The sequence below is a fragment of the Rhopilema esculentum genome, chromosome 18 (genome assembly GCF_057945365.1).
Source record: "Rhopilema esculentum isolate cy_ngs chromosome 18, ASM5794536v1, whole genome shotgun sequence".
Classification (NCBI taxonomy): domain Eukaryota; kingdom Metazoa; phylum Cnidaria; class Scyphozoa; order Rhizostomeae; family Rhizostomatidae; genus Rhopilema; species Rhopilema esculentum.
The window spans coordinates 2,692,641-2,719,986 of record NC_142832.1 but is presented as its reverse complement, the minus strand read 5'-3'; the positions used below and the strand labels follow the sequence as shown (position 1 = coordinate 2,719,986).

General features: G+C 39.0%; 3 protein-coding genes across 6 annotated transcripts; 1 reads left to right on the top strand and 2 right to left on the bottom strand.

The window, feature by feature from the left end:
* Positions 1-63: 63 nt before the first annotated feature.
* On the bottom strand, positions 64-5,393 carry LOC135681094 (uncharacterized). Of its 2 annotated transcripts, none has more exons than XM_089113580.1 (5): positions 5,251-5,393; positions 2,675-2,935; positions 2,189-2,394; positions 1,002-1,177; positions 64-433 (listed from the first exon to the last, which is right to left on the bottom strand). In XM_089113580.1, the coding sequence occupies exons 1-5, from the start codon at positions 5,287-5,289 to the stop codon at positions 183-185; spliced, it is 933 nt and encodes a 310-aa protein (XP_088969706.1). In that variant the 5' UTR covers positions 5,290-5,393; the 3' UTR covers positions 64-182. The 2 variants fall into 2 exon arrangements, with proteins under 2 accessions (XP_088969706.1, XP_065051463.2); XM_065195391.2 differs by lacking the exon at positions 5,251-5,393 and adding an exon at positions 3,549-4,388.
* Positions 4,461-24,979, top strand: LOC135681095 (uncharacterized). 3 transcript variants are annotated; one of them, XM_065195392.2, is made up of 14 exons: positions 4,461-4,563; positions 17,084-17,164; positions 17,739-17,834; positions 18,961-18,976; positions 19,192-19,285; positions 19,839-19,908; positions 20,208-20,251; positions 20,643-20,740; positions 21,201-21,229; positions 21,518-21,606; positions 22,928-22,991; positions 23,528-23,586; positions 24,252-24,309; positions 24,762-24,979. In XM_065195392.2, exons 8-14 carry the CDS (start codon positions 20,648-20,650, stop codon positions 24,883-24,885), a joined length of 516 nt encoding a protein of 171 aa, XP_065051464.2. In that variant the 5' UTR covers positions 4,461-4,563; positions 17,084-17,164; positions 17,739-17,834; positions 18,961-18,976; positions 19,192-19,285; positions 19,839-19,908; positions 20,208-20,251; positions 20,643-20,647; the 3' UTR covers positions 24,886-24,979. The 3 variants fall into 3 exon arrangements, with proteins under 3 accessions (XP_065051464.2, XP_065051465.2, XP_088969708.1); XM_065195393.2 differs by lacking the exon at positions 4,461-4,563 and adding an exon at positions 15,937-16,069; XM_089113582.1 differs by lacking the exons at positions 4,461-4,563; positions 18,961-18,976 and adding an exon at positions 15,937-16,069.
* LOC135681096 (uncharacterized) lies at positions 23,771-26,926 on the bottom strand. The gene has a single exon (XM_065195394.2). The coding sequence runs from the start codon at positions 26,924-26,926 to the stop codon at positions 25,937-25,939; it is 990 nt and encodes a 329-aa protein (XP_065051466.2). The 3' UTR covers positions 23,771-25,936.
* Between the last annotated feature and the right edge of the window lie 420 nt (positions 26,927-27,346).

The window sequence follows — 27,346 nt, the reverse complement described above, 5'->3', positions numbered from 1 at the left end:
TGTGTAGCAAGTCTCAAGAAAAAAAATGTTTTATGCAAATGAGAAGGCAAAAGCAAAAAATTCTTATCCTTTACAACACCTTGTATTTAGGAATCAAAGAAAGTTTAACATGTACAATAAATTCTGCTCAGCTTGTCAAGCTTACACATCCATTGTTATTATCAATCAAATTTTTACTGATTTTAACTAACAATCTTTTTTGGAGAGACACCTAATTCATTATATATTGACTGTAGTCTTTCAAATGCAGGTTCATTCAACTCTGGTATTAATGTTGTGACCATTCCTTCTCTCCCCAAACGCCCAATTCTTCCAGCTAAATGCAAATATTCTTCTGCTGATCTTGGCACGTTGAAAAGAAACACATGGTCAAGTTCCTTGAAATCCAATCCACGAACTTCTTCTTCTGATGCCACTACCACAGATATTTTCCCTTTAAGATCAGAGCAGAAAAAATCAGAATCATCATCAAAAGTCATCACAAGTCATCACCATCATCACTCATCATTATCAAAAATACAATCACTGTTATCACATCATCATTAATCATTTTAATCATAAATCAATATCAGAAATCGTTGTCATAAATTATTAACATCATGAATCACCATATTGCCAATGATCATATCACCATCACAAATCATCATTTATCACAATTACAACCACACTGTATCATCAGCACATAAATTAGAATTAACAGCATATTAATATATCAATCATACTTAATTATTAGTGGCACAGTTTGTTTGCAAAGATGTTGAACTGACTTAAAAATTCTTGAATAAAGAACCAGCCTAAGCCACTTAAGTTGTTTCTTTTCAATATGAAAAATTTCTAGCAATATCTTTGATAGTCATGGTTAAGTTACCATATTAATCTGATGTTATTCTCACTTGAAAATCTGCATTGAATACGGCACAAGGACACCACATAGCTTGGTTGTTAGTAACAAACACTTAACATAATTTGTACCTTCTAACTTGGAATTACATGGTACAAACCTGTTCTGAAATCTTGTAAAAATTGCTTGATGCTTTGAATTTGACCTCCTAAAAGCTCCTTGTAAAGGGCAACTGCATTCAAGTTGAGGTCTCTCATTTCAGCAACATAGTCACTGGTTGAATGGTCTTTATGTACAAACACCAATACTGGCTTTTTCCCAGTTTTGATAAATACTCTAAAGACAAAAAAAAAGGTTTTACAGTGATGAAAATCTTCCCCAATAGAATTTATCTGATATGTTATTGCCTATGTATTTGCCTACAAGGTGAATTTTTTTTGTATTTGTTTCTACCTAGCATCCGAAGGTAGTATTTCGGACACTGAGAAGCTTATGCTAATTGAGCAGTATCCTGGTCCTTCCTCTTGATGTGACCATACCTCAAGATTCCTATGCCTGGAATTACAGAGAGCTGGTTACTCTCCCCACTCTGGGTGAAAGTTAGGTCATGCCAGGGACTTGAAACACTGACTCTTGGGTCTGTAATCAGCGCCTTTAACAACTGAGCCATCCTCGCATGTGAGATTGGTAAATATATAAAAAGTTATATATGTTCTAACTGGCATTGCAGCAGTAGTATTATTGCCTTTGGGGCCCAGGGCTGAAAACATTTGCAGGGCCCTTTTTCTTTACAATTTTTAATCGTTTGTTAAATTTCATTAAAAGTTGTCATTCATTTCTTTAGGAAACATTGGACCATGTCAAACAAATCAAAATTTCAGGAACAATATTATGATCTAAGATGTTATATAGTGATCAGTGCCTCAAAAAAGAACCATATACAGTTTTGATTCTAAGTACAAACTAATTCCCATCTGTAATAGTGATAATCAGGCATTCTCTGTAGGTGTTATTATATTGGTGGTTATGTCCCGGGGGGGTGGGGTGGTAAAAATTTCCCTGCTTGCGGGTGTTGAAAAGGAGTTATTATAGACTTGTGGCCAAATAGCAGGAATTCACTTCAGTTTCAGCATTTAGAAACAGAAATCTTCCAATAATTAATGGTGGCACGATTTTCTTCCAAACAAAGTTTAGATTTTTCAAAATAGGCTGCCCCCTTTTGCTGAATATAGCACTGTGATGTTTTCATAAACTTTGTTTTTGATTGATTAATGAAGATTAGAATGATGTTGTTTAAGAGTATTTTCAGTTAGTTTAAAAGTATTTTCATTTGAACATAAGTCTCACTTGGAAAGAGCAGCAGCTTTTGTGTCATAGCTTTCATCTGGTATCATCAGATAGTTATGCTTGATACATTCTGGTACAACTGCTGATCTTTCATTGCACTGATCAGATTTAATCACCTTGAGTCCAAAGCCCCATCCAATGTCCTTTAGAGTATCAATCATTTGTTGGTTGACAGTTGCAGAGCAAGCTATATGTTGTACTCGTTTCTATTTTAGACAGGGGAAGAAAATTTTTTACAAATATTATTGATACAAGAGTAACTTAGAAGATGTACAGAGTGTAGCCTGTGCATAATTATAAATGTTTTAATGAGTAGGTTCTTAAACATTTGAAATCAAGCAATTACTTTGACTGAATATCATAATTGCAGTGCATTGTTATTTTTGAAACTTCACATCAAACACAAATGCATCAAATTACTAAAATTACAATAAATACAAACTATGAATTTGTAATTTTCCTAAATCCTGTTAAATTTTGTCATACCTTAGCAATTCCTTGAATCACAGCAAGAAGTACAGTAAGTGGTTTCGGGCTTTTCTCCCTTCTTCTCAGCAACTTCTTAAAACCCTTTGGCAGAGGTGGTAACATTTTATCTATTTCATCAGTGACGATCCGTCTTACATTGGAAAAGAGGTACTCGTGATCCCTTATTATAGACAGAAGTATTTTTGGTGTTCCTATTACGATTTTTGGTGGTTTCTGCTTCAGGTTTTCATACTCATTTTCAATGCCAGGCTTTGATACCTAGGAATGCAATCAAGATATTGTTATGGTTGCTTACAAGTTTGCAAGGAGTAGTCAAAATACTAAAATTTTAATGTTGAAAAGTTGACAACCATATGACTAAACTACTTTCTCAATACATAATTGATTATGCTAAATAATTCCCCCACTTCATTATCAAGGACTGATTTTTCCATTACAAAGAGTTTATCTGTCCAACGCCAGTCAGATTATCACTAGAAACCAAGCAACATTGGTATTTAGCTTTGTAAGGGGAGGGGGAACAGCTAGGTAAAGCCATCAAGATTCTTTGAAGGTGTTCCAACAATTTCGGCCAGGATTGTAGGACTTTTATAGTGCTTGCTATAGTGTGCATCCCATCTATTTGCCCTACAGCTGCCATCAGATAGTTCCTGTCTGAGACACTACAAATTTGTAATTAGGTCAGAACTTACACCAATGACACAGGCTTCGTTCTTTGGAAAATTCTAGTGAGTACTGATTTCAGTTTCCGTTTATAGTTTATATTTGATCTAGATTTTATTTCCACTGAACCGTTCCATAGGGAAATATATATACCATTGGCACCTGCAATTTAAAAAGCATGCTTTTCTAATAGAAAGTTAAAACTTACATAGCAAGCCAGGTCACTTTTAGGCGTAAGTTTTCTTGCTTCTATATAAACCTGGTATGCAAGTTCTCTTGTGGGTACTGCAATTATTGTATGGCAAATGTGTTTTGCTTGTTGAATAACTGGCAGCAAATAAGCTAATGTTTTTCCAGACCCAGTTTCAGAATGAATAACAACATTTCTATACACTGATATTGCCCTCAATGAAAGTGACTGGATCTCAACTGGCTCTGTTATTTCAGATTCATTCAGTCTATTTACTAATTGCTTCGAAACTCCTAATGAAAGAAACTGGGACTTTTCAAGATCTTCGATTGTACTTTCTCCAGTTCCATTTGAATCTTTACCCGTAGCAGCTTTCTTACTACTAACATTTCTTGCTGATATTCCACTCAGGCTGCACAAAGTCCTCATTTTCTTAGGGCCCCTAGTTAGTGAGTTCTGTCTCAGAGAAGCAACTCTAATTCTTGAATGCTGAAGAGCCAAAACTCGTATTGGCTCGACGAGTCTGCAGAAAGTACTTTCGACAAATTTTTGCTTGCAGAGACAATGCATATTGGCACGCGGTACTGTAGAAATAAACTAGCAAAGCATCAGCCAAAATGTTTATCTCTGTGGTGTGTGTGTTGTCTGCTGGTGATGCCGATGATCACCAGGGGGCAATTTTTACTAAAAAACAACAAGAGCTAAAAGCCATTGCAATCCCAAGCACTTAAAAACTTCTATTCACTTCTATCAACAATTGCTGTGTTTCGCTAATGTCAAATTGCGAATTTTCCCTTAGCTGTCCGCCATGTTTCCAACCCCACATGTAGCAAAATAATTTGAAGGAATGCAATGATATTGAAGCGCCGAAGGCGCTAGGAACTCACAGGTCCGTTGTGAGGCAAATTTGTTTACTTCCGCCATTTTGAATAGTGGCAAAAAGGAACTTGCTCCATAACCGAGCCCTTATAAATTTGGTAAAAGAAAGGATTGATTTCGTTCACTTCTCTTTCGAAAATCGATGTGAAATTTGGTGAGTGGCCTTATATTGCACTTAAATTTATGAATTGATGTTAATATTGGAAAAATAAGCCGTCGTTCTCAAATTCCAAGAATTTACAGTCGCGGTGCTCCTGTCTGCAGAGTATGGCAGTTCTCGACGAGATCTCGCGCGTGCAGTACTCATTCACGCCATGTTTTCTGCGTGCAAACCTTTCTTTACTGATCATTTTGCGTGCAAATCTAAGTTTTTTTAATAGCGCTATAGTAAATTTGATGTTCAATCAGAAAATTTTGGCGTGCAGCACTATCCTGACCTCGCGCGTGCGTCAGCCACACACTGCAGACTGGGCGGTGCTTGCTGCGGTGTTTTCTGTCTCGTCGAAATTCCAGAAAATAATGATTGATCTGTTTTAAAACGGATCCAGCAACAATGTTTAGCCACTCAATGCATAAATTTCTTAACACATTTGTACAAATATGTGATTTCTTTGTTTGTTTACAGAAACTGCTATGAAATATCTAGGCCAAAATCTAGAAAAAACCGAAAATGGGTTTTAATTCAATGCTTGGATATTAATAACAGAATCTAAATTTTTGATTTTTTATAATCCTTGATATTTTTAAACTATTTCAAAACCACACTCAGGGGCGGTCTGGCGTCAAAATCGAATTAAACTGATTCCCAGCTAAACAAATTTTAAAAACACAATTTGCTTACCCGACATCTGTCCTTGCCATGTGCAAATTTTTGAGCCATTCGATTAGTTCCTTGGGTACAAAATAGCTTTTTTCGTACCTGTATGTAGAGGAGTTGTAAGTCCGTAGCAACAAAATTTTACTATTCGCACTTGCAAGCTACACTCGTAAACCACAGTGAAATCCGGGTCAAGTCACTTGAGGCTTTAAGGTCAATAAGCCTGTTGGAATAATCACAGTCATACATTGGATACATGGATATGCCATGCGATATTGTAAATGAGACATGCGACCACAACCGCAAAGCAACGATAATCGGCTTAACAACGATAATCGGCGACCTCAACTAGTAGTTTGATAAAGAAGTTATGGAAACTTCCGTTTACATGGAATTTTTTGCAATTTCAAAACTTCTGCTAGTTTCAAACATGGTTATAATTGTGTGCCTTAAAAGTTCGGCTCTAGAAAGTGGAGAAATCGAAAAATGGTTTTGTCCACAAAACGTTTACCGTAACCTTAAAGTCTAATAGAAAGCACAAGCTGTGCGAAAAGATGCAGAAAAAATTTGGCGCCTTTTCAATTCGCAACCTTATTCCGCATGCGTAGTAGTAAAGTTAACAGGGCTCAACCCTCTTTCGCATTAACAATACATTATTTCAAAACAAGGGAGTCAGGGCCGAGTCAGCCCGGGCCGAGTCAGCCCGGGCCGAGTCAGCCCGGGCCGAGTCAGCCCGGGCCGAGTCAGCCCGGGCCGAGTCAGCCCGGGCCGAGTCAGCCCGGGCCGAGTCAGCCCGGGCCGAGTCAGCCCGGGCCGAGTCAGCCCGGGCCGAGTCAGCCCGGGCCGAGTCAGCCCGGGCCGAGTCAGCCCGGGCCGAGTCAGCCCGGGCCGAGTCAGCCCGGGCCGAGTCAGCCCGGGCCGAGTCAGCCCGGGCCGAGTCAGCCCGGGCCGAGTCAGCCCGGGCCGAGTCAGCCCGGGCCGAGTCAGCCCGGGCCGAGTCAGCCCGGGCCGAGTCAGCCCGGGCCGAGTCAGCCCGGGCCGAGTCAGCCCGGGCCGAGTCAGCCCGGGCCGAGTCAGCCCGGGCCGAGTCAGCCCGGGCCGAGTCAGCCCGGGCCGAGTCAGCCCGGGCCGAGTCAGCCCGGGCCGAGTCAGCCCGGGCCGAGTCAGCCCGGGCCGAGTCAGCCCGGGCCGAGTCAGCCCGGGCCGAGTCAGCCCGGGCCGAGTCAGCCCGGGCCGAGTCAGCCCGGGCCGAGTCAGCCCGGGCCGAGTCAGCCCGGGCCGAGTCAGCCCGGGCCGAGTCAGCCCGGGCCGAGTCAGCCCGGGCCGAGTCAGCCCGGGCCGAGTCAGCCCGGGCCGAGTCAGCCCGGGCCGAGTCAGCCCGGGCCGAGTCAGCCCGGGCCGAGTCAGCCCGGGCCGAGTCAGCCCGGGCCGAGTCAGCCCGGGCCGAGTCAGCCCGGGCCGAGTCAGCCCGGGCCGAGTCAGCCCGGGCCGAGTCAGCCCGGGCCGAGTCAGCCCGGGCCGAGTCAGCCCGGGCCGAGTCAGCCCGGGCCGAGTCAGCCCGGGCCGAGTCAGCCCGGGCCGAGTCAGCCCGGGCCGAGTCAGCCCGGGCCGAGTCAGCCCGGGCCGAGTCAGCCCGGGCCGAGTCAGCCCGGGCCGAGTCAGCCCGGGCCGAGTCAGCCCGGGCCGAGTCAGCCCGGGCCGAGTCAGCCCGGGCCGAGTCAGCCCGGGCCGAGTCAGCCCGGGCCGAGTCAGCCCGGGCCGAGTCAGCCCGGGCCGAGTCAGCCCGGGCCGAGTCAGCCCGGGCCGAGTCAGCCCGGGCCGAGTCAGCCCGGGCCGAGTCAGCCCGGGCCGAGTCAGCCCGGGCCGAGTCAGCCCGGGCCGAGTCAGCCCGGGCCGAGTTAGGCCCAGTCAACTTAGGCCCAGTCAACTTAGGCCCAGTCAACTTAGGCCCAGTCAACTTAGGCCCAGTCAACTTAGGCCCAGTCAACTTAGGCCCAGTCAACTTAGGCCCAGTCAACTTAGGCCCAGTCAACTTAGGCCCAGTCAACTTAGGCCCAGTCAACTTAGATCAACCTTGGCTAGGTAACCCTGTGTTTGCACTACAGAAAATATTGCTTGGGTTCATTCTACCCATTACCCAGGCTGAAACAAGGATCGATAGTATAGTGTAGACAAGATATTTGACATTCATAGCAGGGTCATAAATGATATCACCTATAATTTAAAGATTTTTAGGCCCCTGTCCTCCTGTGTCACCACCTCTCTGAGCCCCTCTATACGTCACTTCTCACACTCTCCTCTCCCAGCCTTTCGCTCTACATTCATTTGAAAAGGAGAGCAAAAATTTTAAAAAAATTTTGCAGATCTAAATTCGCGAAAATTATATTTTTAAAAACTTGCGAACATTAAAACAACTCTGAAAGGTACCTTCTAAAGCCGGCCTAGTTCGGGATTTCTCCAGGCTCTGAATTCCCAGGAAAATTCTTTATTTATGCTTCTTTTGATGCAAATTTTCGTCCATAGTTTTGATTCATGTTTTATCTAAGTAATGAGTCAAAAGATACCCGGGTAAAAGCTGACCCACTTTGAGACCCGTTTTCAAACTTATCTGTTTTTCAAGTGGGTTAGTAGGAACGCGACGCAGAAACGGATAACTTTTAACCCGGATGTGTTGTAACCCATGGGTCAGTTTTTACCCGGGTATCTTTTGACTCACCTGCGAGTTAATGGAAACGCCGAACCCGGATAACTTTTGATCCACTTGCAACAACAACAACGTTTAAAAATTGGGACGGCGCCAAAAATCAAAAAACAAAATCCTGGATATCGATGTTGCTTCCATTGGCCTACAACGATAGAAATTGAAGGATTTTAATGCAAATACCGATTTCTCTTCAAACTTTTCGCCCTGGATAAATTCTAACCCGGCTTAGTGGGAACGATCAAAAACGGATTAAAAACGGGTCGAAGAAAAATGCCGTTTCCATTGACTCACTTTAAAAACGGATAGCTTTTAAGCCGGGTATGTTTTAACCCAGGCTAGTGGAAAGGCTGTCAAGAAAATAGCCACCCTGGATTGAAAACACATTTTTGAAAAAAACGGTATTCAATTTGCTTCTGAGTACCCTAATATTCTTAAGAAATACTCTCAAAAAAGAATTTACTAGGATTCGAGGGGCAAATCACTCCAAGAAAATATCGTACACCCTTTGTGAAAATCCAATTGTTTTATCTGAAAATCCTCGGAAATCCTTTTGTTTTAGGGAATATGTCGCACGCTATTTTCAAGAGTGAATTGCCCCTCGCTAGGATTGGTGACGACGTTAACCTTTTCGATTGAAGAAATGTAGAAACGTGAGTAATGTGGGAGGGCTGAAAAGGGCGTTACTGAAAAGTTTGTAGGCCACGCCCTCTAGAACGCCAAAAACTGCCATTTAGAAAATGCTTGCTTGTTTCTTCTGGGATTTTATAAACAATCTGGTTTAGAGAAGATTTCAATAGCTATAAAAATAGATAAAATTAGCTTGGGGATAATAAAACGTCAAGAAAAACATCTAGAAAGTCAAAATGATAGATTCCCAGTCAAAAAGAACTGCTACTACTTACGAGTATACTATCCAATGTTCCCTTAAAGCATAGATTCAACTTTCCAAAAAGTTCTCTAACCAATTATTGCAAAAAAGGTGGAGGGGCTATAGCCCCTGCTAGCCAAATGGCAGCGCGGTACCTGCTAGAAATGACAGGAAAAAAGGAAAAAACCCAGCGGGTTGGCAAGATTCCAAAGGCATATCGATTTACATGACACACACACCATTTTCACAAAATACACACACACACATCAATTTGTAACACACGATCCCAGCGAAGTCCACCCACACACAACAGTTTCACAACCGAGGGGTCGCACACGAGAATGTGAACGTACATGCACAAGAATTTATTTTGGTTGATACACACACATATTTGTTATTATGTTCAGCAAAATTTACAACTTGGATACACAATTTTTTGAATGTGCATTCACAATTTAGTGCCGTCGGAACGAAATTCATAGTGGAGGGAGGGGGGGGCTGCCCATTGTTTTCCTTCGCATTCAGTACACTGTTAAAAAGGAAACATACTACAGTTTGACAATTATTGGGGGGCTCCAGCCCCCCACAACCCCACCGGTTCCGACGGGCCTGCAATTTTTTGAATGTGCATTCACATTTTTTCTAAAACTGCATGCACAAAAACTAATCATTTTTTGCCGCAACGGTGCGCCATAGCCTAAGCCTTATCTCCTGTATAATTAACAGTGTACTAAGTGGAAATAAATACAATTAGCAGCCGCCCCTCCCCAAACAGGGGCGGACTGGCTAATTTTTTTGGCCCGGGCAAATTTTGATCAAACCGGCCCACAAAAATAGCAATTAAAAAACTCCTCGGAAAATGCAAGTAAATGTTAGTCTGTAAGGAAAACAAGTTTTTAAATTCAGTAATTGTGTGCATGGATGAATGCTGGTTAACAGAACATGTTAAATATGTATTTTGCTGACTAAATAGTAAATAAACAAAAATTTTAACTCATTGGTTTGACTTTCTTAATATACAGTAACTTAGACCCCGTTTACACTGTCCAGTGCAAGTTTGGAACCGTCACAAAACTGTCGCGGTTCGCCCTTCCGTTTACACTAGCACTGTGGAACCGTGACGATTTTGCTCTGCTATCCGGAACAGTTTGGACCCTGCTTTGAAAGCGAACGAATTTTGTACCGTCACGGTTCCGTTTTTGAACGGGACAGTGTAAACACCTATCCGAGACGATTTTGTCACGGATTCACAAAGAGGTCTTTTGTATGGCTGTTTCAGGTTGTGAGGCTTTGATTGTGGCCTAACTACGTTCTCAAATTCTGAAGAAAAGGAAATTCTGAAGAAAAGACGACCACAGAAAAGGCTTGTAGTGTTTCCCAGTCCAAGCCTTGATTAGACTTAAATAATACTGAAAATTAAAGCCACCTTGTCGTTCGTCCAAGTAAAGTTTTTATCGGCCTTCCACTCCATTTTAACTCTCAATAAAAATTCGATTGTTGACTTCGGTGGCAAAATAAAAGCCTTGGTTGACTAAATACAGCTTCTTCTAAAAAATGTTCTGCCATTAAATTTTGAAGCCATTACACTGTACCGGTACAGTGTAAACGGAACGGCTAAACGAAACAATTTGGAACCGCGACCGCGACAGTGTAAACACTTGCGAACCGTAACGGTACAAAATTGTCCCGGGACAGTGTAAACGGGGTCTTATATGTTGATAATGTGATCGTTCTAGATGTCATCTAACAGTTGTTTTTCTAAGAACATTAACATGAAGGACTCTAGGTTTGGCTGCGAAAAATTACCACGTAATCTGTTCTTTATATATTTAAAGTGGAAAAGCTTCTATCACACTCAACTTGTGACAGATAATTTTCTAATCCTCCGGAAATACACAATAATTTTCAGCAGCCCAAAAATATCGATTTGTCAATTTCTGACCCCAAAAAGAAAACATGGGCACCCCTGTTGGCATTTTATCGTGTAGCACCATACCCCTGTTGGGCGGGGGGTCCATTTGACTTATGATAGTATATGCCTAAAATATTTACCATAACTTGTATGAGTTTATTGAATGGAGCAAGAACAAGACCCTGATGTTTTTTGTGACGTTTGTGGCTTTTGCTTGATAAAAAAGCTTTGTATCGTAGTTGAATTCTTTTTTAAGTCTCGCAGCTTTTCCTCACGAAATTTCTGTGCACCACCTTTGGTTGTTGGAGTCTTCTTGCTCTTCCCTTGTTCTACGTATGTTCTCTTTATTGCTTCATATCACAGAGCAAATCGCTTAGTGAACTCTAATTTTTGCACTTTTAAATTTATTACATTTAGCAATAGCTTGTGCTTAGGGAAAAACATGACCAGCTTCAAGCAAAAGCTAAGTAAAAAGACATCGGGGCAGGTTAAAATCTTGCCAGCGTAAATGTTGCGTCGTTTTGCCATCTTGTCCAGTCTTGTTCAGCGATGTTGAATTTGTTCAGTCGATTTTGAAGGCAGCCAAAAATGTTCAGTGGACAGGATTAAATTTATTTTGTTCACTGACGTTGTACAGAAATTGTTCAGTCGTTTTGCCACTCTACTGAACATTGTCCAATTCACGCACGCGCAATCGATTAATGGTTTGGATTTGGCGTCAATTTATTTCCCATTTTCAAATCTTCAACACACTTTCCTAGTCAACACCGCGAACGAAATGGAAACAACAGGAAAATTCAATTCGACCAATAGCAGAAAAAGGCATTAGTAATGACGAGTCTTCTGATCAGATTAGCTTTAGTTCCAATAAGGAAAGTGATGTCAGAGAGCACGAGGACGGTGATTTTTAAGGAACCTAGCAGTCCTATCCACTTTTCAATAATACACTCTAATTCATACGATAACACGGTTAGGGCTATGAAAAGTGTATTTTCAAAGGTAAAGAGATGCCCTGTTGCCAGTTTTCCCACCCGCATTCTTCAACAGGGAAAAAGTTCACTGGACAATGTTCAGTCGTTTTGCCACCACCAATATTTTCTTGATGTCCATACTCTGAACCAGGGGCGAAAATACCGGTGGGTGTGGGGGGGTGACACCCCCCTAATCTTAAAAATAGTCGATTTCGCAGGGCAATCGAAGATTTCGCAGGGCGCCAAGAAGAGCATTGTTGCCACGCACAAATGTCACCTCTGAAGTTGGTAAAGGGCCGTTTAGGAATTTTGAAATGGAAATATCATATTTGTTATGAACCTACCTTCCTGATATTGCATTTTAGAGAACGGAACAGGTATGTAAGGAAAAGCTCCGTTATTTGCAAAGCGAAAGCATGTCTTACCGAAAGTCATAACCAATGGATGCAATGATTGATGCATATGTTTATGAGGGCAAGGTTGAGTCCATATAAATTAATTTAAGTTGTAAATTATTTTCATGACAGGCACGGCGTCACTGAGGGGAATAGGGGGCTGAAGGCCCTCACTTTAGTCAAGATAAGAACTTTTTTACCATTTTTTCTATGAATTTTTAACAGTGCATGAAATAAAAAGAGAGTAAACTGTTAAGATGCCGATTTTTTTTATCTAATTACTAACTTTTTCACGTATATTTTTCTTTTTTTCTTTTATTTGCATTAATTCAGTAAATCATTTTCTGTATCATTGCAATGTTTTAATTTTGGATGGCCTTCTCGATACAAGAAACTGCACATTTCTGTTCAGGAAATAAAATTCCCAACAACATCGTCCTCTGTCATTCACAACTATGTGCAGTCTGAAACGAAAGGTTACCGTTTCTTTCTTTCCACAACGTCTATCACTAGAGTTTTAGCATGACATGCCCCTCCCTATTTTTCCCAATAAACAATAATCAGTTTTTTAGCACAATAGTATTTTGCTAAATTTCAGTCTGAAAGATGCTTTTTAGCCCTATTACAAGGTATAATTTCAAAAATTTTCTTCACGTCGGACCCAACCATGGTGGGTCCTCCTATATCACTTAACGTGATTCTTAGTCCCCCCGGGCTCAATTTCGTTGCTTCGCCCATATACTGCACCAAAAAATCATATGCTACGAGATAGAAGCTTTATTATCAAGGGAAACCAAATTTGACATTTAATTTACGCTCACGTAGAGAAATAGATATTTCATAGGCAATGAAGTTTCAAGTTTGTTTTCATTGCTTAGAAGTTTTTCCTTGGTAGAGACCAGTGTACACTGGTGAAGCTTTCACTAGTAACCTATAGAGTATAGACAAACCTTTGCTACGAGGTCTACAGGGCACCACTCAGTTTTGCAGGGCAGAAACCCTTTTCACCCCCCAAACCTACTGGCCAAGTTACGCCTCTGCTCTGAACAAGTGAGCAATGTCCAGTGTGCAGGGCCGTCGAGAGACGGGCCGGGCCCCAGGGCTGGGACTGTCATGGGGCCCCACCGTCGAAGGCTGCAAAAACCTTTTTTGGATTACGCCCTTAGCAATGCAGTTAGATGGACTGTAAAAGGCATGAATTTTGAAATCAACGCCCCTGGAACACTTGAATTTGTATTTTAAGGCCTTTAACAGAACATGTAATCAGTGACTATATAAAAAAAATCATTAAAACAAATCAGTTTAAAAATCAGAGTTAATTTAATGTTTGAAAAACTGCTTTTCTTGCTTTCCTCATGGCGAAATCCTTAATCTTTTCCCACAATCTTTTCCAGCTGTCGTTCGCTCCCCAATCATCAGGAGAAGCCAATTTTGATTTTGAACCATTATTAATAGTGTGCTCAAAGAACCTGCATGGCAAACAATAGAGTGCAGCCTTTGTAGGACTGAAAACAAGCCAGCTTCTTACTTCCCCATTTTGCTGCTTCACATTTAGGACCGTTGTTGGAAATTTGTGGCCGTCGCAATCTTTGAGAAACTTTGGAGAATGAGGCAAATGACCAGTTCTAACAACCTTTTCTAACTCCTTTTTCGTTGGAAATCCGGTCAATGTGCCGACATCAAAACTAGATGATCCACTATGAACAGTATTTTGATTTAATGACAAATCGGTAGTGCTTTCTTTACTTTCTGTGGTGTCATGGTCTACCGAAGCAGCCAAGCCGTCTGTGTCTTCTTCTTCTTCAGCAATGCTTTCACCAGGTTTATTTAAGGTTGAATCACCTTCCTTGTCTCTTTTGTAAGCACCTACCTCAAACAATGTGCGAGAGGCCTTCTTTGCTTCTTTTTCTCGTATCTTTTTTTCCTGCCTTTTCTGAGCACCAGACTTGTGCCTGTAAGATGACATCGCAGGGGTTGCTTGGATCGTGATCCCGTTTAGTGATTTTGATAAAGACTTTTATAGCGTTTGGATTTGTCTTGGTTCTTCGCATGTGCTTTCTCTCTGATCTACACCGTGAATGGAAGATTTACTTTTACGTTTATAGGAAGTACACACAAGGAATAACTAAAACATCTGACCTAAACATGGGCTCCGACAAAGGTTGAAAAGTGGGGGGCCAAGGAAAAATTTAACACCCAAAACAAAAGATTTTGAAAAAAACTCTATTGTTTTGCAAAAAAATGGGGGGGGGGCCAAGGCCCCCCTGACCCCCCTCCTTCGTTGGAGGCCCTGCTAAAAGTAGATATATGTAAGTGCAATCGAATTTTTCGGCTTCCGGAGAAGTATATTATGATCGTATCGGCAATCGACAAGAAAAGGCCCTCGTCATAGACCAGCTTGTTGATCCCATGTTGAAAGATTAAATTTCGAATATCAATCGGGTCATGGGCCCGCCCTGCCAATGCTGCTAATTGAAAACTCATAGCCAAAAATACATACCTTATTTTCTACGGGCCCCTTAAGGCCCCGGGCCCCCTGGTAACTACCCTGGTTACCCCCCCCCCCCCCCCTCTCGACGGTCCTGCCAGTGTGTGACCAGTGCAAATGTCCAGTCGTTTTGCCGGGGCATTATGTATCGCATTGAAACTGGGATGTTACAGTATAATATGTTGCCAAAAAGGAAATACCGTCAAGAGAAAATATAACAAAATGTCAATAACATGTTCCCTGAAGAAGTGTGTTTGGGCTGCGGTGACAATAAAGAATTCATAATTTTCATGGTTTTGGAGTACTCGCGTATATGTTTATTCTTTCCCACAAAGTCTCTGAAAATTCAAGGCAAACAGATCAACGCGTGGGTATACTTTTTTGCCTCGCATTCACTTTTAAAGCTAATTTTTTTTGCACTTTTATCAACCGGCCCTTAAACCGACCGGCCCTTCGGGCGATCGCCCGAATAGCCCGACCAGCCGGTCCAACCCGCCAAACATGAATTTCGTTCCCATAGCACTGTCTCTGACAGTCAGATACCCTGGGCATCAGAGCCACATCAATTAGAGAGCGGAAATGGAAGATAAGAGTACACTCATTCGCTTCTCTGCTTGGCATTCTGTTTACGTGCTCGAAATTTTGTGGCTCTGGGACCCAGGGTACAAGTAAGATTGAACACGTGACTGAAATAACGGAAACCAGGGTTTGGGTGGTTTGAAGCGCATGTATTGGGACTTTAATCGCAATGTAATCAGTCAAGGGCATTAAGTATTTTACAGTAAGTTAAAAAATTTTCTCCTACGCCGAAAGGCCCGTAAATTTTTTGTACACAGGGCCAGGGTGGCGATCGCCACTTTGCCACCCGGGCCAGACCGTCCCTGACCACACTCGTTGCTTGTAATTATTCTTCAGCACAATGCGTCCCTCCCCGTACCTTTAGGCCTATAAAAAAACTTCGGGTTACACTTTCACGACAAAGATTTCTAATTTGGCCTTACCAAGAAAAAAGAAATTTGATTCATATCGTTCCCCCCGTAACTGCGTAAACTAAAAGAGCCATAATTTTTAAAATTCTCTTTAAAAACCCCAAAAAATTGTTATGTATTGTTGATTTATATCTCCTCTAACTACCTGCATCAGAAAAGGCACTGAAATAGTTGTGAGCCATGAGAAAATCATTCATTAAAACAAGCAATTTTCCATACTGAACCCTATTGCAGCTCACTTTTTGCCATTATTTAAAATGGCGGAAGTTAACAAATTTGCCTCACTCGGCAGTACGCAGCCTGATCAGTGAGCCTGACCCGAGTTAGACATCTAGCGCCTCCGCGCGCTTCTATATCATTGAAGATCATTGAAGGAATGAGATTCGAACTGAAATGAGGCTGTTTCGAAATGGATCTTTTAACAGTAGTTGAAAACAAATAATTTGTAAGCATGGGTGATATGGTTGCTTTCGGAATAAAAGCATTGTTTGTCAAATCTGCTATTTATATTAGTTTGTATGTATATCATTTCAATTTTTATATCAATTTAAATTGAATTTGGTAAAATGAAAATTTTAATCGAAAGGTCCAAGTCAGTTTTATCATGCTCTGGGTATCGTCGTTGTAATCTTTGTTTTTGTTCAACATACTGTTTTAGAGTGTGTATTGAAAAAAAGAAATGGAATTAAGAAGGAAAACAGAGGGAATGTAAAAAATGCACTGGAGAATCTTCATCCTTTTTTCGTGCACTACTTACAGGAAGAAACAGATCCTACAGTTGCATTGAGAAAGACCCTACAGCTTCATGTTTTCCTTATGGGGCAAGCATGTTGTTGATTGTCCATACTTTTGATTTGATTTTGATTGGGGGTGTATTAGATTTACAAAATTGCATGGTGGGACATGATGAATTTCAACGCCCTGTTGCTGAAAAGCCCTTTACACACATCATACTTCCTAAACTAAATTTTATTTGCTTCCATCATTAGTTAATTTGGCTTCAAACAACAAATGAATGTAGTATTGTCATCACCAGGTACCATCTTCTATCAGAAGGTTGGCTACCATGACCCTCCTACTATCCCAAAATCTGAGTTTTGGTTTGTTTTCATGGTCATAGATAAAACTAAGGGGCTAATAGTAGAGATGGGCCCCCAGAACCACCTCTACAGTGTTTTTAAAGGGACACCATCCCTCTTTCCAGGAGTTCTTCTGCCCAAAGCCTTTGAGCCCTGGAGTTGTAGCTCATCCACCCTCCTTGCCAGTCTCCTGCGGAGTTAGCCGTTGGCCATCGCTCGTGGCCCTGAGCTAGGGAGCCCTGCCAGGTGGTACCAGTCGGGTCAGGCTGGACCTGTAAGCTAGTGGAGGGAAGGGACGCTTTAATTCCCCATTCATGTCCTGTCGGAGCATGCCACTGCCCTGTAGTATTGTACAGTCTCATAATTTCTGGATGATATCTAATTTTTTCATATAGCATTCCACCTTATTTCTCATACAAGTTGTAATAAAATAGCCCTTCTTTTGTAATAGGTTTAGATTTTCAAATCTCCAAGAGCTGCCTTTCCCAAATTCATTCATCAACCCAGAAATTGAAGCAATCCAGCATCTTTGGTAGGTTACAGACTTCCTTGCATATTTTTTACTAAAATTTTACTATCAAATTTGGTATTGCACCCATCTTTTCATCCACACATTTTGCATTCCACAAGTGTGGTAGCTAGGTATACAATTATTGTTAATTAGTTGCCATTAATGGACACCAAGCCGAAACACAAAAGCCCATGCTAATACCAGATGTGTAACAAATTACTCAGTGATTTAGCAATACTTGAAATTTTGTGCTTAAGAAGCTGTTTATGCCAGGGACTGATCTAAATCCAGAATGATCTGATATTTGAACTTAAATTATGTTTTTTTGTTTACCTTGTCTAGTTAGTCTTATTTTTCAAACTAGTAAATCAGAATTATTGCTATTCTGAAAATCCACAAAATAAGGAATATTTTGAGCTATTAGCAGTCTTGAGATTTGCACTCTGAAAAAACATTCTAGGCAGAAAATCGCATGGTGAATTTGTTTGTGATATTGAACTGCAGTCAGGCTAAACAATTCAGTAATTGTTTTAGCAATTAATTTTTAAATTCTGTTACCCACAGGCTACCTAGTAAAAGCTCTACTAAATTTTAGGGATGGTTTTTCCAAAAGAGAAATTAAAGAATTCAGTGACATAAAGAAGCCATCATATGTGTATTCTTTACCTGATCACAGTTGATTCATTTCAAGGTATGTCAGCTATAATTGTCAACATCAAAATTAGTTGCAACTGTACTTGCGGATGAGACACCAAGGGCTTTGGTTAAGGATTTCTGAATATCTAGGATTTAGAATGTGCCAGGATTACTTTCCACAAGCCTGTAGCCCTTGGACCAACTAAGGTTTCCAAATTTTTAGGATGATAATTGAGTACCCGTGCTATTTGTTCTAGGATATTAATCTAGGGACACAAGCAAATAAATCTTGTTTATTTACTTCCTTACTTGCAATTAACTGACAGTGAACTCTTACAGAGGAGGCTGCCAGAGGGCAGCAAAAATTCTAAGAGCAAATTATAATTGTGTATGTGTGTTTTATTTAAACAAGGTAAAGGTACCAAATTACCTAAATCTAACTTGTAATATAACACACAGGATCCAATCAAATCATCGGCCAAGAATACCAGTGATTAAAAACAATTGTTTTCATTTAACAATTTCATTAAAATGGAACAAACATTGAAAGGATTGAGAAATCAACTTATTCAAGAAGGTTCTTATCACAATTTAACTTCAAGAAATGGTTCTTATGCCAGGAGACGGGGCTGTCGAGAGGATTTGGAAGCCCTTGGGCAAAACTCAAAGACAGGACCACGCTCTTTGTATTACGTTAAGATGCATTTCAGAATACTTTTTACAGTCATTTGCTTGCAATCATTCAAAACTCATTTTATTTATACATTTGTTATGGTTCCTTAGTTCAATTCTTATATTAGAATTTATTACTTAATGTTGCCTCATAGACCTTGAGGCCCTGAGATAATTGGCTACCCTTGCCCCCCCCAGCAGCCCTGCTAAGTGATGATTGTTCAAGGTGGGTATTTTATTGATAATGTATAATAATTTCAAGTATCAAAAATATTTATAGTTATCAATAAATAATTTTCTGCATCTGTTTTTCATGTCTAAGAAATCTACCGATGCTTTGGATTATTATTTGCCTGGTGTTTTGAAAATTCTTTGTAATGCTTTTTAACTATTGTAAAGCAAGATTTTCAATGGTTTTTATAAAATAACAAAACTTGGTCACAACTCCAAGTTTGTAAATATGCAAATGATATCTCAAAGTCAAGTGATATTATTTTTCTCTTTTTTAGCTTTTTAACAGATGAGGTAAGAAGAATAACATGTACATATTATTAATTATTGCAACAGACTTGTTTTGGAACACAATCTAACATTATATGCAAAGCATAGTATATTGTTCTATAATTGTTCTGCATTCAGTAATTGAATGGATGAAAAAGTTTGGTTATTAGGAATTAGCTTTGGATTATGGAAAAAATGCTGAGCAGGTTTTAGTACAAAATTCTTCTTAATTTTGTTAGGTATTATATGTTAAAGACAGCAGAGATTCCTCGTCACAAGTTCTGACATTTGCTAAAGGACATGGCCTAGACGGCCCTTGGGGAATAGCTGTTGGTATGTCAAGTTTACGCAGCCATTGTGTATCATAATGATGTATTTTAAGTTGTTTGATTAGGAAACTTGTGATATAATCCTAGATGAACTCAACACTTAAATTTCTTTATCAGAGAAAGAGTCAACAGTGTATTAAATGTTGAGGGAGCATTAAGGCAGGAATAGATTCTGTTTTTTTCAAAGATTTTTTGGTTAGCTTTTATGTTCATAAACTCTCTTTAATCTTTTTTTAAGCAGTGATATGGTGATTTTTTTGTGCAATAATTATCTAGAAGAAAATGTCACCATGAAGAAAATTCTTCTACATTTTCTTTTAATGAGAGCTGGTTATAGTTCCACTAGGATAGCAGAATATACCATTTTCATACAGCTGTGAAAGATTGTTAAAAACAGCGTGGCAACTAGACACTCTAAATTTGTATTCCTAAATTAAATGGTAAGACCAAGGTTGATATATTCAACTGTCTGTATAATCTTTTGCCCTTTGATACAATCCTTCATTTTAAAATTATTATTTCTAACTTGAGTTCCTCTTTATTTTTTGTCTTGCTAGATTCAGACTTTGTTTATATCGCAAGCTTTACCACTGATCAGATTCACAAATATGAAAAAGTATCTGGCAGGTAAGCAGTTTTCATTATCCTTCTATAAATTTTCGTTTTATGTTGATATTGAATTCTTCTTGCTGTCAAGATATTTATCACTTTTCTTTGTGAGTTTTTCTTAGTTTAAAAGAACAGTCCTAGGAAGCACAACTTTGAAAAAAATTTTATAGACTATACAACTTTTATGTCAAATGCAACATATGAATATTATTTCCTTTCAGCTTAAACATTTTTTTAATACAACACAGTTAGAGATTCATTAGTCTAGATTATATTCAAATTATCTATTTTAATTGATGTACTTTATATCTTCATAGATTCATATCAGTTTTTGGCAATGAAAATGAGCTGGACTGTCCAGGTTTGTGAAGAGTATCCTTTGAATACTGCTAAATGTCATTATTCTTTCAACTCCCACTTTTAATCTAAAAATGAATGTAAGCCTTTAATCACTGAAAATATGTTTTTATAAGTGGATGTGCTTTTTGGTGTATTTTCTGTTAATCTATGAAGAGAAAGTTTTGATCGTTTGACAATTTTGCTTTCAACTGAACAGTCAAATAATATGTGCTTTATACTAGCCCTCTTCTTTATCAATGAATCAAAATTCATTTGTTGCCAATATTCTATTTTCTGTGTCACAAAAGCCAATCTATTTTAAGCATTATTTTTTGTATGTTGTATACATCTCTCCTTTGTTTACAATTATTTGTAATTTCTTTGCCTCTGATGAATCCCTGTTTTGATTGCAGAGGGAATGGCATTTGGTCCGAATAAAACTCTCTATGTTGCAAGTTTCCTGAATGATCAAGTTGTTAAGTACACTCAGGAGGGACAATATCTTGGAGTGGTATGTAATTATGATTCATCTAGCCAGGCTTAGATTTTTTCTTCTCCAGTTATTTGTAATTTGATAATGTTGGTAACAGGGATGGATTTAAGTGGCAAGGATTGGGTTCGGGGTGTTGGATAATGATTGGACTTTGTGCCACACCGTTTAGGTGATTGGAAACGCCCAGTTTTAAAACTCGGTCTTTAATTTTCAGGTAAAGAAGATAAGAAGATATAGAGAGCAACTTTTCTACATCATTTTGTTACTACTGACTACCAAAAATGTGTCTTTACCAATGGATTTAAGTTTAAAAATGTTTGGTGATCAGCTGCTTGTTCAAATAATTTTCCTGCGTTTTTAACGTGCACCTTGGCTTTTTGGTTTCAGTAAAATGTTTCTAAACTTAGCAAAATGTAGCTTAAAGCTAGACTCAAGTGTGTCATGTTTCGATTTACCTCTCTTTACTCTTCCTTGTCAGGTTGCTGATCAATCAAAAGGACTCAAAGGGTAATATGTTAACAAGAAAATATAGTGTCTTGATTCTCACACCAAACAATTCATTTAGCATTTTACAATGGTGTATATTGATAGCAAGTATTAAGCCCCCATCCAAAATCATCTCAGCATTATAACCCTACAGGTGGCTGATTCGAAGTATTACGGTAACTTTGTATGTTTCTTTCACTTTGTATGTTATTTTTTTGACGTTTATCGGGTCTGAAGTCGGAATCATTTGTTTTTGTAAATCACGATTTTTATTCTTTTCCACTTGAAAGTGTTTTCGTATCCTTCTAGCCCGGAAGGTGTTGCATTCCTAAGAAACGGGACGCTGTTGGTCAGCAGTCATTACACAGATAATGTCATCATGCTTGATCCAGTGACAGGTGACGTCATTTTCTTTGCATAATCTCTTGTGAAAGTTGGCCTTATTAAGGAAAAAATTGGTTTAAAAAGTCTTGAAAAGATTTAGTCACTTTTAAAAATTGTTTGTCACCTTTCCGCGACTATTCAGGCTAACTGTAGAATTTTTATACCTAACTAACAACCGTTAAATATTCGATAATCGATAGTGAGGAAAAAGTGAGTCTAAAGTGAGGAAAAAGGTGCTCAAACGGGGGAAAGTAAGGGAAATTACTAGCAGGGTAGAGAAAAACCAGGGAAGATATAATTTGAGGAAAAATTTGGTAAATTGTGAAAAATTTAGTCGCTTTTCAGACTTTTTCCTTGTATTATTCATGCGTTATTGAACATTACGAATTACATCTCATTCATTCATTCAAATTGTTTGCTGTGAGTCAATACCGTATTTGATCAAATGCAGAAATTCAAGAAACATCAACAAAGTAAATAATTTTTGCATTTCATTTCTGTTCAAAAGAAAAATTGTTTTATTGACAGTTTTTTAAAAATCTTGAATTTTTTGTATGTCAACAATTCTTTATGTGTTAAATATGGTGTTTAAGATTATGAAATTTGAAACACATCAAGTTCGATGAGATCTTTTCATGTGAGGAGAGAGACCTCTTCGATCTTGTAGGTCTAGAAACACTGTTAAAACAAGTGATTCTGCCATCGGTCAACATCTTTTAGACAACCCAGATTGTGCAAAACTCTATAATGACGACATTTTTCGGATAATTGGCAGAGCCCGGTGGTCCTTCCATCTAGCAGTTTTGGAGTCGATCTACATACAAACGACAAAGCCGCCATTGTGTAGACAGAAGGAGCTCGTTTTCCCTCTTGGACTCCAGTTGTAATTTTTCAACTACACCGGTTTTGTGCTTGCGTTTTTCTGATTGGCCTGTTTCGATCCACAACTGGGTATATATTTTTCATCGTGTTCTTTCGGACCCTGATTCTGACGTTTTATGCAATGAGGAGTGTCAGACGAAAAAGCTTTTAGTATGTTGTGAAATGTTTGCTTTTCACAAAACCATTTTCAGAGAGCATATTGTTATTTCAAGGCTTTGTAGGAAGAAAAGAGAGTCCAGAAATGCACACGGGATATTGTGAAACACTGTCTAAGAATTATGAAAAAAGATTTCATTATTGCTGGAATCTTTCAAAAGCTCTTTCTGTTTTCCTGGAGCAATTCTAACAAGATTTTATTAGAAAGAATGTTTTATGCCTAAAAATCTGTATGAGCGTAAAGAATTTATGTATGATAATAAAGTTTTACCCTTTTGATATCTTGATGTTGTGCAGGGATCTTTCTTGGTGAATTTGCACATGTGGAAAAACCAGTTGGAATAATCACCGGACTCGACGGGTATTGTTTTTGCTATTATGAAAGGCACAACACGCAATATTTTTTTATTAGGTCTGGGTTTTCTGTATGTCATGTCCACCAAGCAGTTACATTATTTTATGCCGAAGAGTGGTGTCGACAATTAACATTTCAGAATAAAGTCAGTTTCTAATTATTTGAACTTCCAAGGGGTTTTCAAGTTACCGAAAGTCTTCTGGAGTTGGCCTAAGCATGAATAATTTTGTTTGTCTGTTTTAATCCTGAATAATATTATCATTTTTAGTCTGTTTTCGTAGTGTTTTTGCCATTCATTTTGTTAATGACTTTAAAGATATCGTTTTTCACGGTTGCAACTTGTTCTTGTCACTTAAATTCGTGAACTTCATTCAACAGGATGGCCAGAATCTTTGTTACAGTATCAATAGGCACTTGAGCATTGAATGCTGTTTCTTGTCAGCCTGGCCAACACTTTGAAGTTTACTCATTCCAAAGTTTAGTTTCCAATCAAAGAATATCGTTCTCTCGATGCCGTATTTTTATCTTTCCCTTTTTTGCAGACACGTGTACGTCACTAGTTATGTCACAAATAGCGTCATGCGATTTAATGGCAAAACAGGTGACTCTCATTTGCTCATTTGGCATACTTTATCTGCAACGAATTTGTGCTGGATGATGTTCAGATAAACCTTTAACTGTGTTTCTTAAGACAAACCTCTTAGGCCACATTTTAATTAAGCTGACAAGGCAATGTTCATTCTCACAGATCAATATTTCTTTACCAGTTTCATCTCAGATTGGGCTCTTTTTCTTTTCGACAAATCTTTTCCAAAAAGACAACCAATCCTACTTTTTCCATTTTTCTACGAGATCAAAGTCTGCTGTTTTTGCCCTCTTGTTCTGCTAGCAACTGAAGAGCATCTAATCTTCAACATGATCCCCATTTTTCCAGGACCATTTATAATTTGTTTGTTGGCAGCCGTAGTTTTTAAGAAAACCTTTAAGACCCCTGCAGAAAACACTACTTGATATACGAAGCAGAAAACAATATAGAACTTTATAGAAGACAAGCGGACTTTACTAGAAAATCTATATAAACATTTCCTGAAGAAAAAGACTTAGTTCTAATGGATGTTTGAGAATCAAATTAGAAAAGGTTCTTTACAAAATAGCTCAGCTAAAATTTGGGCAGGCCAAAAAAACAGTTGGCATTGAAAATGAAATCTATCATTTCATTTTCTCCACTATGATGATTTTTTCTCAGCATTCTGTGCTGCTTTTTAGGAAAATTCATTGACGTGTTTGCATCAAGTGATGGCTTGCGTGGCCCTTCAAGCATCAGGTAGATCATGATCTTCATATTTTTGCCTTTTGTTTATTCTAGCGCAACAAACAAGGATATTTTCAAGTATTTATTGTAAATTTAACGTTTTGTGCTACCTATATCCATTGTAACTTTTACTGCGTTTGATAATATTTAACAACAATTATTTTTTATTTTGGAAATAATTATAGGGCTCTAGAGTTCAAAATACGATTGTTAATGTAATGTATTTCATGCTTTGTTTTATAATTTATATTATATTTTATCTTTCTCTACCATATTATATTACTTTACACTGTCCAATATCACATTCCTCTTAATTACACAATATTTCGTTTTCCCTATTGTAATGTAACATCATGCAACACCACACTCTATTGCAATGATTTTTTTTGCTTTATCATTTTTGTTTCGTTCCAATTCATCAAATTTCGTTCAATGAAATTATTTAATTATATAATTATTTTCAGTTTCGCTGATAGCCGGTCTTTGTATTGTGCAAGTTACGACAACGACAAAATCATACTGTTTAACTCAACCTCTGGGGTTTCTCTGTCCCTCTATAGCAAAGAACTCAAACCACGAGGTATTTAGTCTAGTCAACTTTCAATTGAAATATGTTTATACGGACTGAAATATATATATTTATGTTAGAATTCAAATATAATGAATTTGTCTCTTCACTAAAGATCTTTTATTTTTTGTCAGAAACTTCGTTTGCTGCTGTCACCGTACAATCATTTCGGATGATGTTAGATACCCCTTTTTAACTCGTATAGCAGTCTTCATTTATAATCAGTCCCCCTTTTGACTCATACAATCCTTCAGAAGATTTTTAAAATGGCCGACTGGGAATCCCTAATATATGTTGTTGCTTAGGAAAACACACAGCCATTAGCAATGATATCTTTCTTGGCGTATAATCAACCGAATCTCATCGCTAAGATGCTTGAAAACTAGGATAGGAGCTCTTGATTTTAAAATGTTTGCATAAGTGCTTGGCTGGAATATTTTCTCGTTTTAAATATTGATACGCGTGTAGGAGAAAGGAGATGCAATCGTAAAAGGGGTCGTGGGGGGTCGTGGAGAAGAGGGTCGTGGGGGACAACCACCCATCTTTTCCTTCGATATGAGGGGCAAAGGGAGCAAAGGTGCCTTTGACATCGGCCTTTTGTAATAACTAAATAGTTCATTTGAAATCCTTACAGTAGTGCTTTATTAACGGCAAAATTTCTCAAAACTCGCTCATGACAGCAGTTAGCCCATTCACAAGTTGCCTACAGAATATCGAAACACGATCAGGTTCTACAAAAGATTCTATAAGAGATTTAGTAGAACCTTTTTTCATATACCTTTTTTATTGAAACCTGTCCCCTTTCCCCCTTGGTCGTTCCGGCGTCCCTGCTGCAACCCCCCTAAGCATCCCCCACACCCATGTATCTGGAATGTGCGGTATACAGTTCAAGCCGAAGCATCTTTCATGATACTGTTTTTTAAGGCAAAAATTGTTCGTATTTTTTTAAGAAAGCTAACTGTTCTAAAATCAATAACAGCTGTAGGGAAGTTAAACGACACTGTAAAAAGCCTTTACACCTTCATGACAAAATATTACATACTTCTATACCACTAGCATACAAAGGTAGAACTAAATAGCTGTTTCTTTTTCTGGTTTCTCCTCTGCACCTGGAAATGCGTATGACTGGAAATGATAAACCATGTCATCATCATCATCATAACTCGCAGAAAGCTCTTTCACTGGGTTTTGCTCGCAAGGCATTAATTCAGGAGTCTGTCTCACTTTTTTTGCCTGTTCATAATTTGACTTCTCTTTGTCCGCTCCTCTCAAGCAAATTAGCAAAGGCGATGTTGACAACATGAGGTCGCTCATACGTAATTCGTGATCTATTTCCAGGCAGTCAATCTTCCTAAGGTAACTTTTCAGGGAATCTGGGATCTTTGATATTGGATTCTCCGATAAACAAAGTTCTCGAAGCTTTTTCAACTTTGAAAGTTGCTTTGGTAGCGTTTGTAAGTTGTTGTCTCTGGCGCTCAATGTAATCAGGTTATGCAGGCTGAAAAGTGCATCAGTTAATTGTCCCATATTGTTGCCGTCGATGTTAAGAGCTTCAAGTGACTGCAGAAAATGAAGACTCTCTGGGAGCATTTTGATATTATTATAGGCGACATCCAGCACTCGCAAATTCTTCAAATGCGATACGGAATATGGTAGCATGCTAATCCTGTTGTAGCTTACATCAAGTACTTGCAGACTTATCAACGCGCATACTTGTGCCGGCAGGAATTCGAGGTTGTTATTTTGAAGGTACAACTCTTCAAGGTGTCTCAGTCGTGTCATTTCAAATGGTATCGCGCGGAGAAAATTTCCGTTTAGTTTCAGTATTCTCAAATCTGAGTCCTTGAAAACCTGTTTTGGAATAACTTCAAGCTCTTGTACACTCATGTCTAAACATGGCCTACCATGGAGGTTGACTTTGTCTGGAAATGCCAGGCCGTCTTTCGATGTTTTATTCTCAGTTCTTCTGCTTTCGTTCCGGGACAAGTTATATGTTTCCCGCTGCATCATATCCGCTATCAGTTCTCCCGCTTTTCTCAGTTTGTTATTTATTGCTATCATGATGAAACAACACAAAATACTTTCATAAAGCTTGTTTTAATCTCAAATTCCCATTCTTGTCTTTACATTTCGTCGTGTTTAAGTCTTTCTATTCCATGCTGCAGTCCAACTTCTGCAAACAAATTTACCTTTTCTTTTCGTGAAATGAAGATCCTGCAGCTTTGCAAATGCTGATTTCCATAGACACTCACATTCAACTGTCAACGTTTCTGCTTGTGCTAGGAAGCATTGAGAATATTATTGCCTTATAATACTTAATACATTATTGACACGTTTATTTATATAGCAACATCCCGTATCATGGATATTTCGTATATTAATTAATTCTTACGCTCTTATCATTATCAAGTAAGATTTTACTGATACAATAATTTTTACATAGGACAAATGGAGTATATTTCATGGCCACATGACTACAAA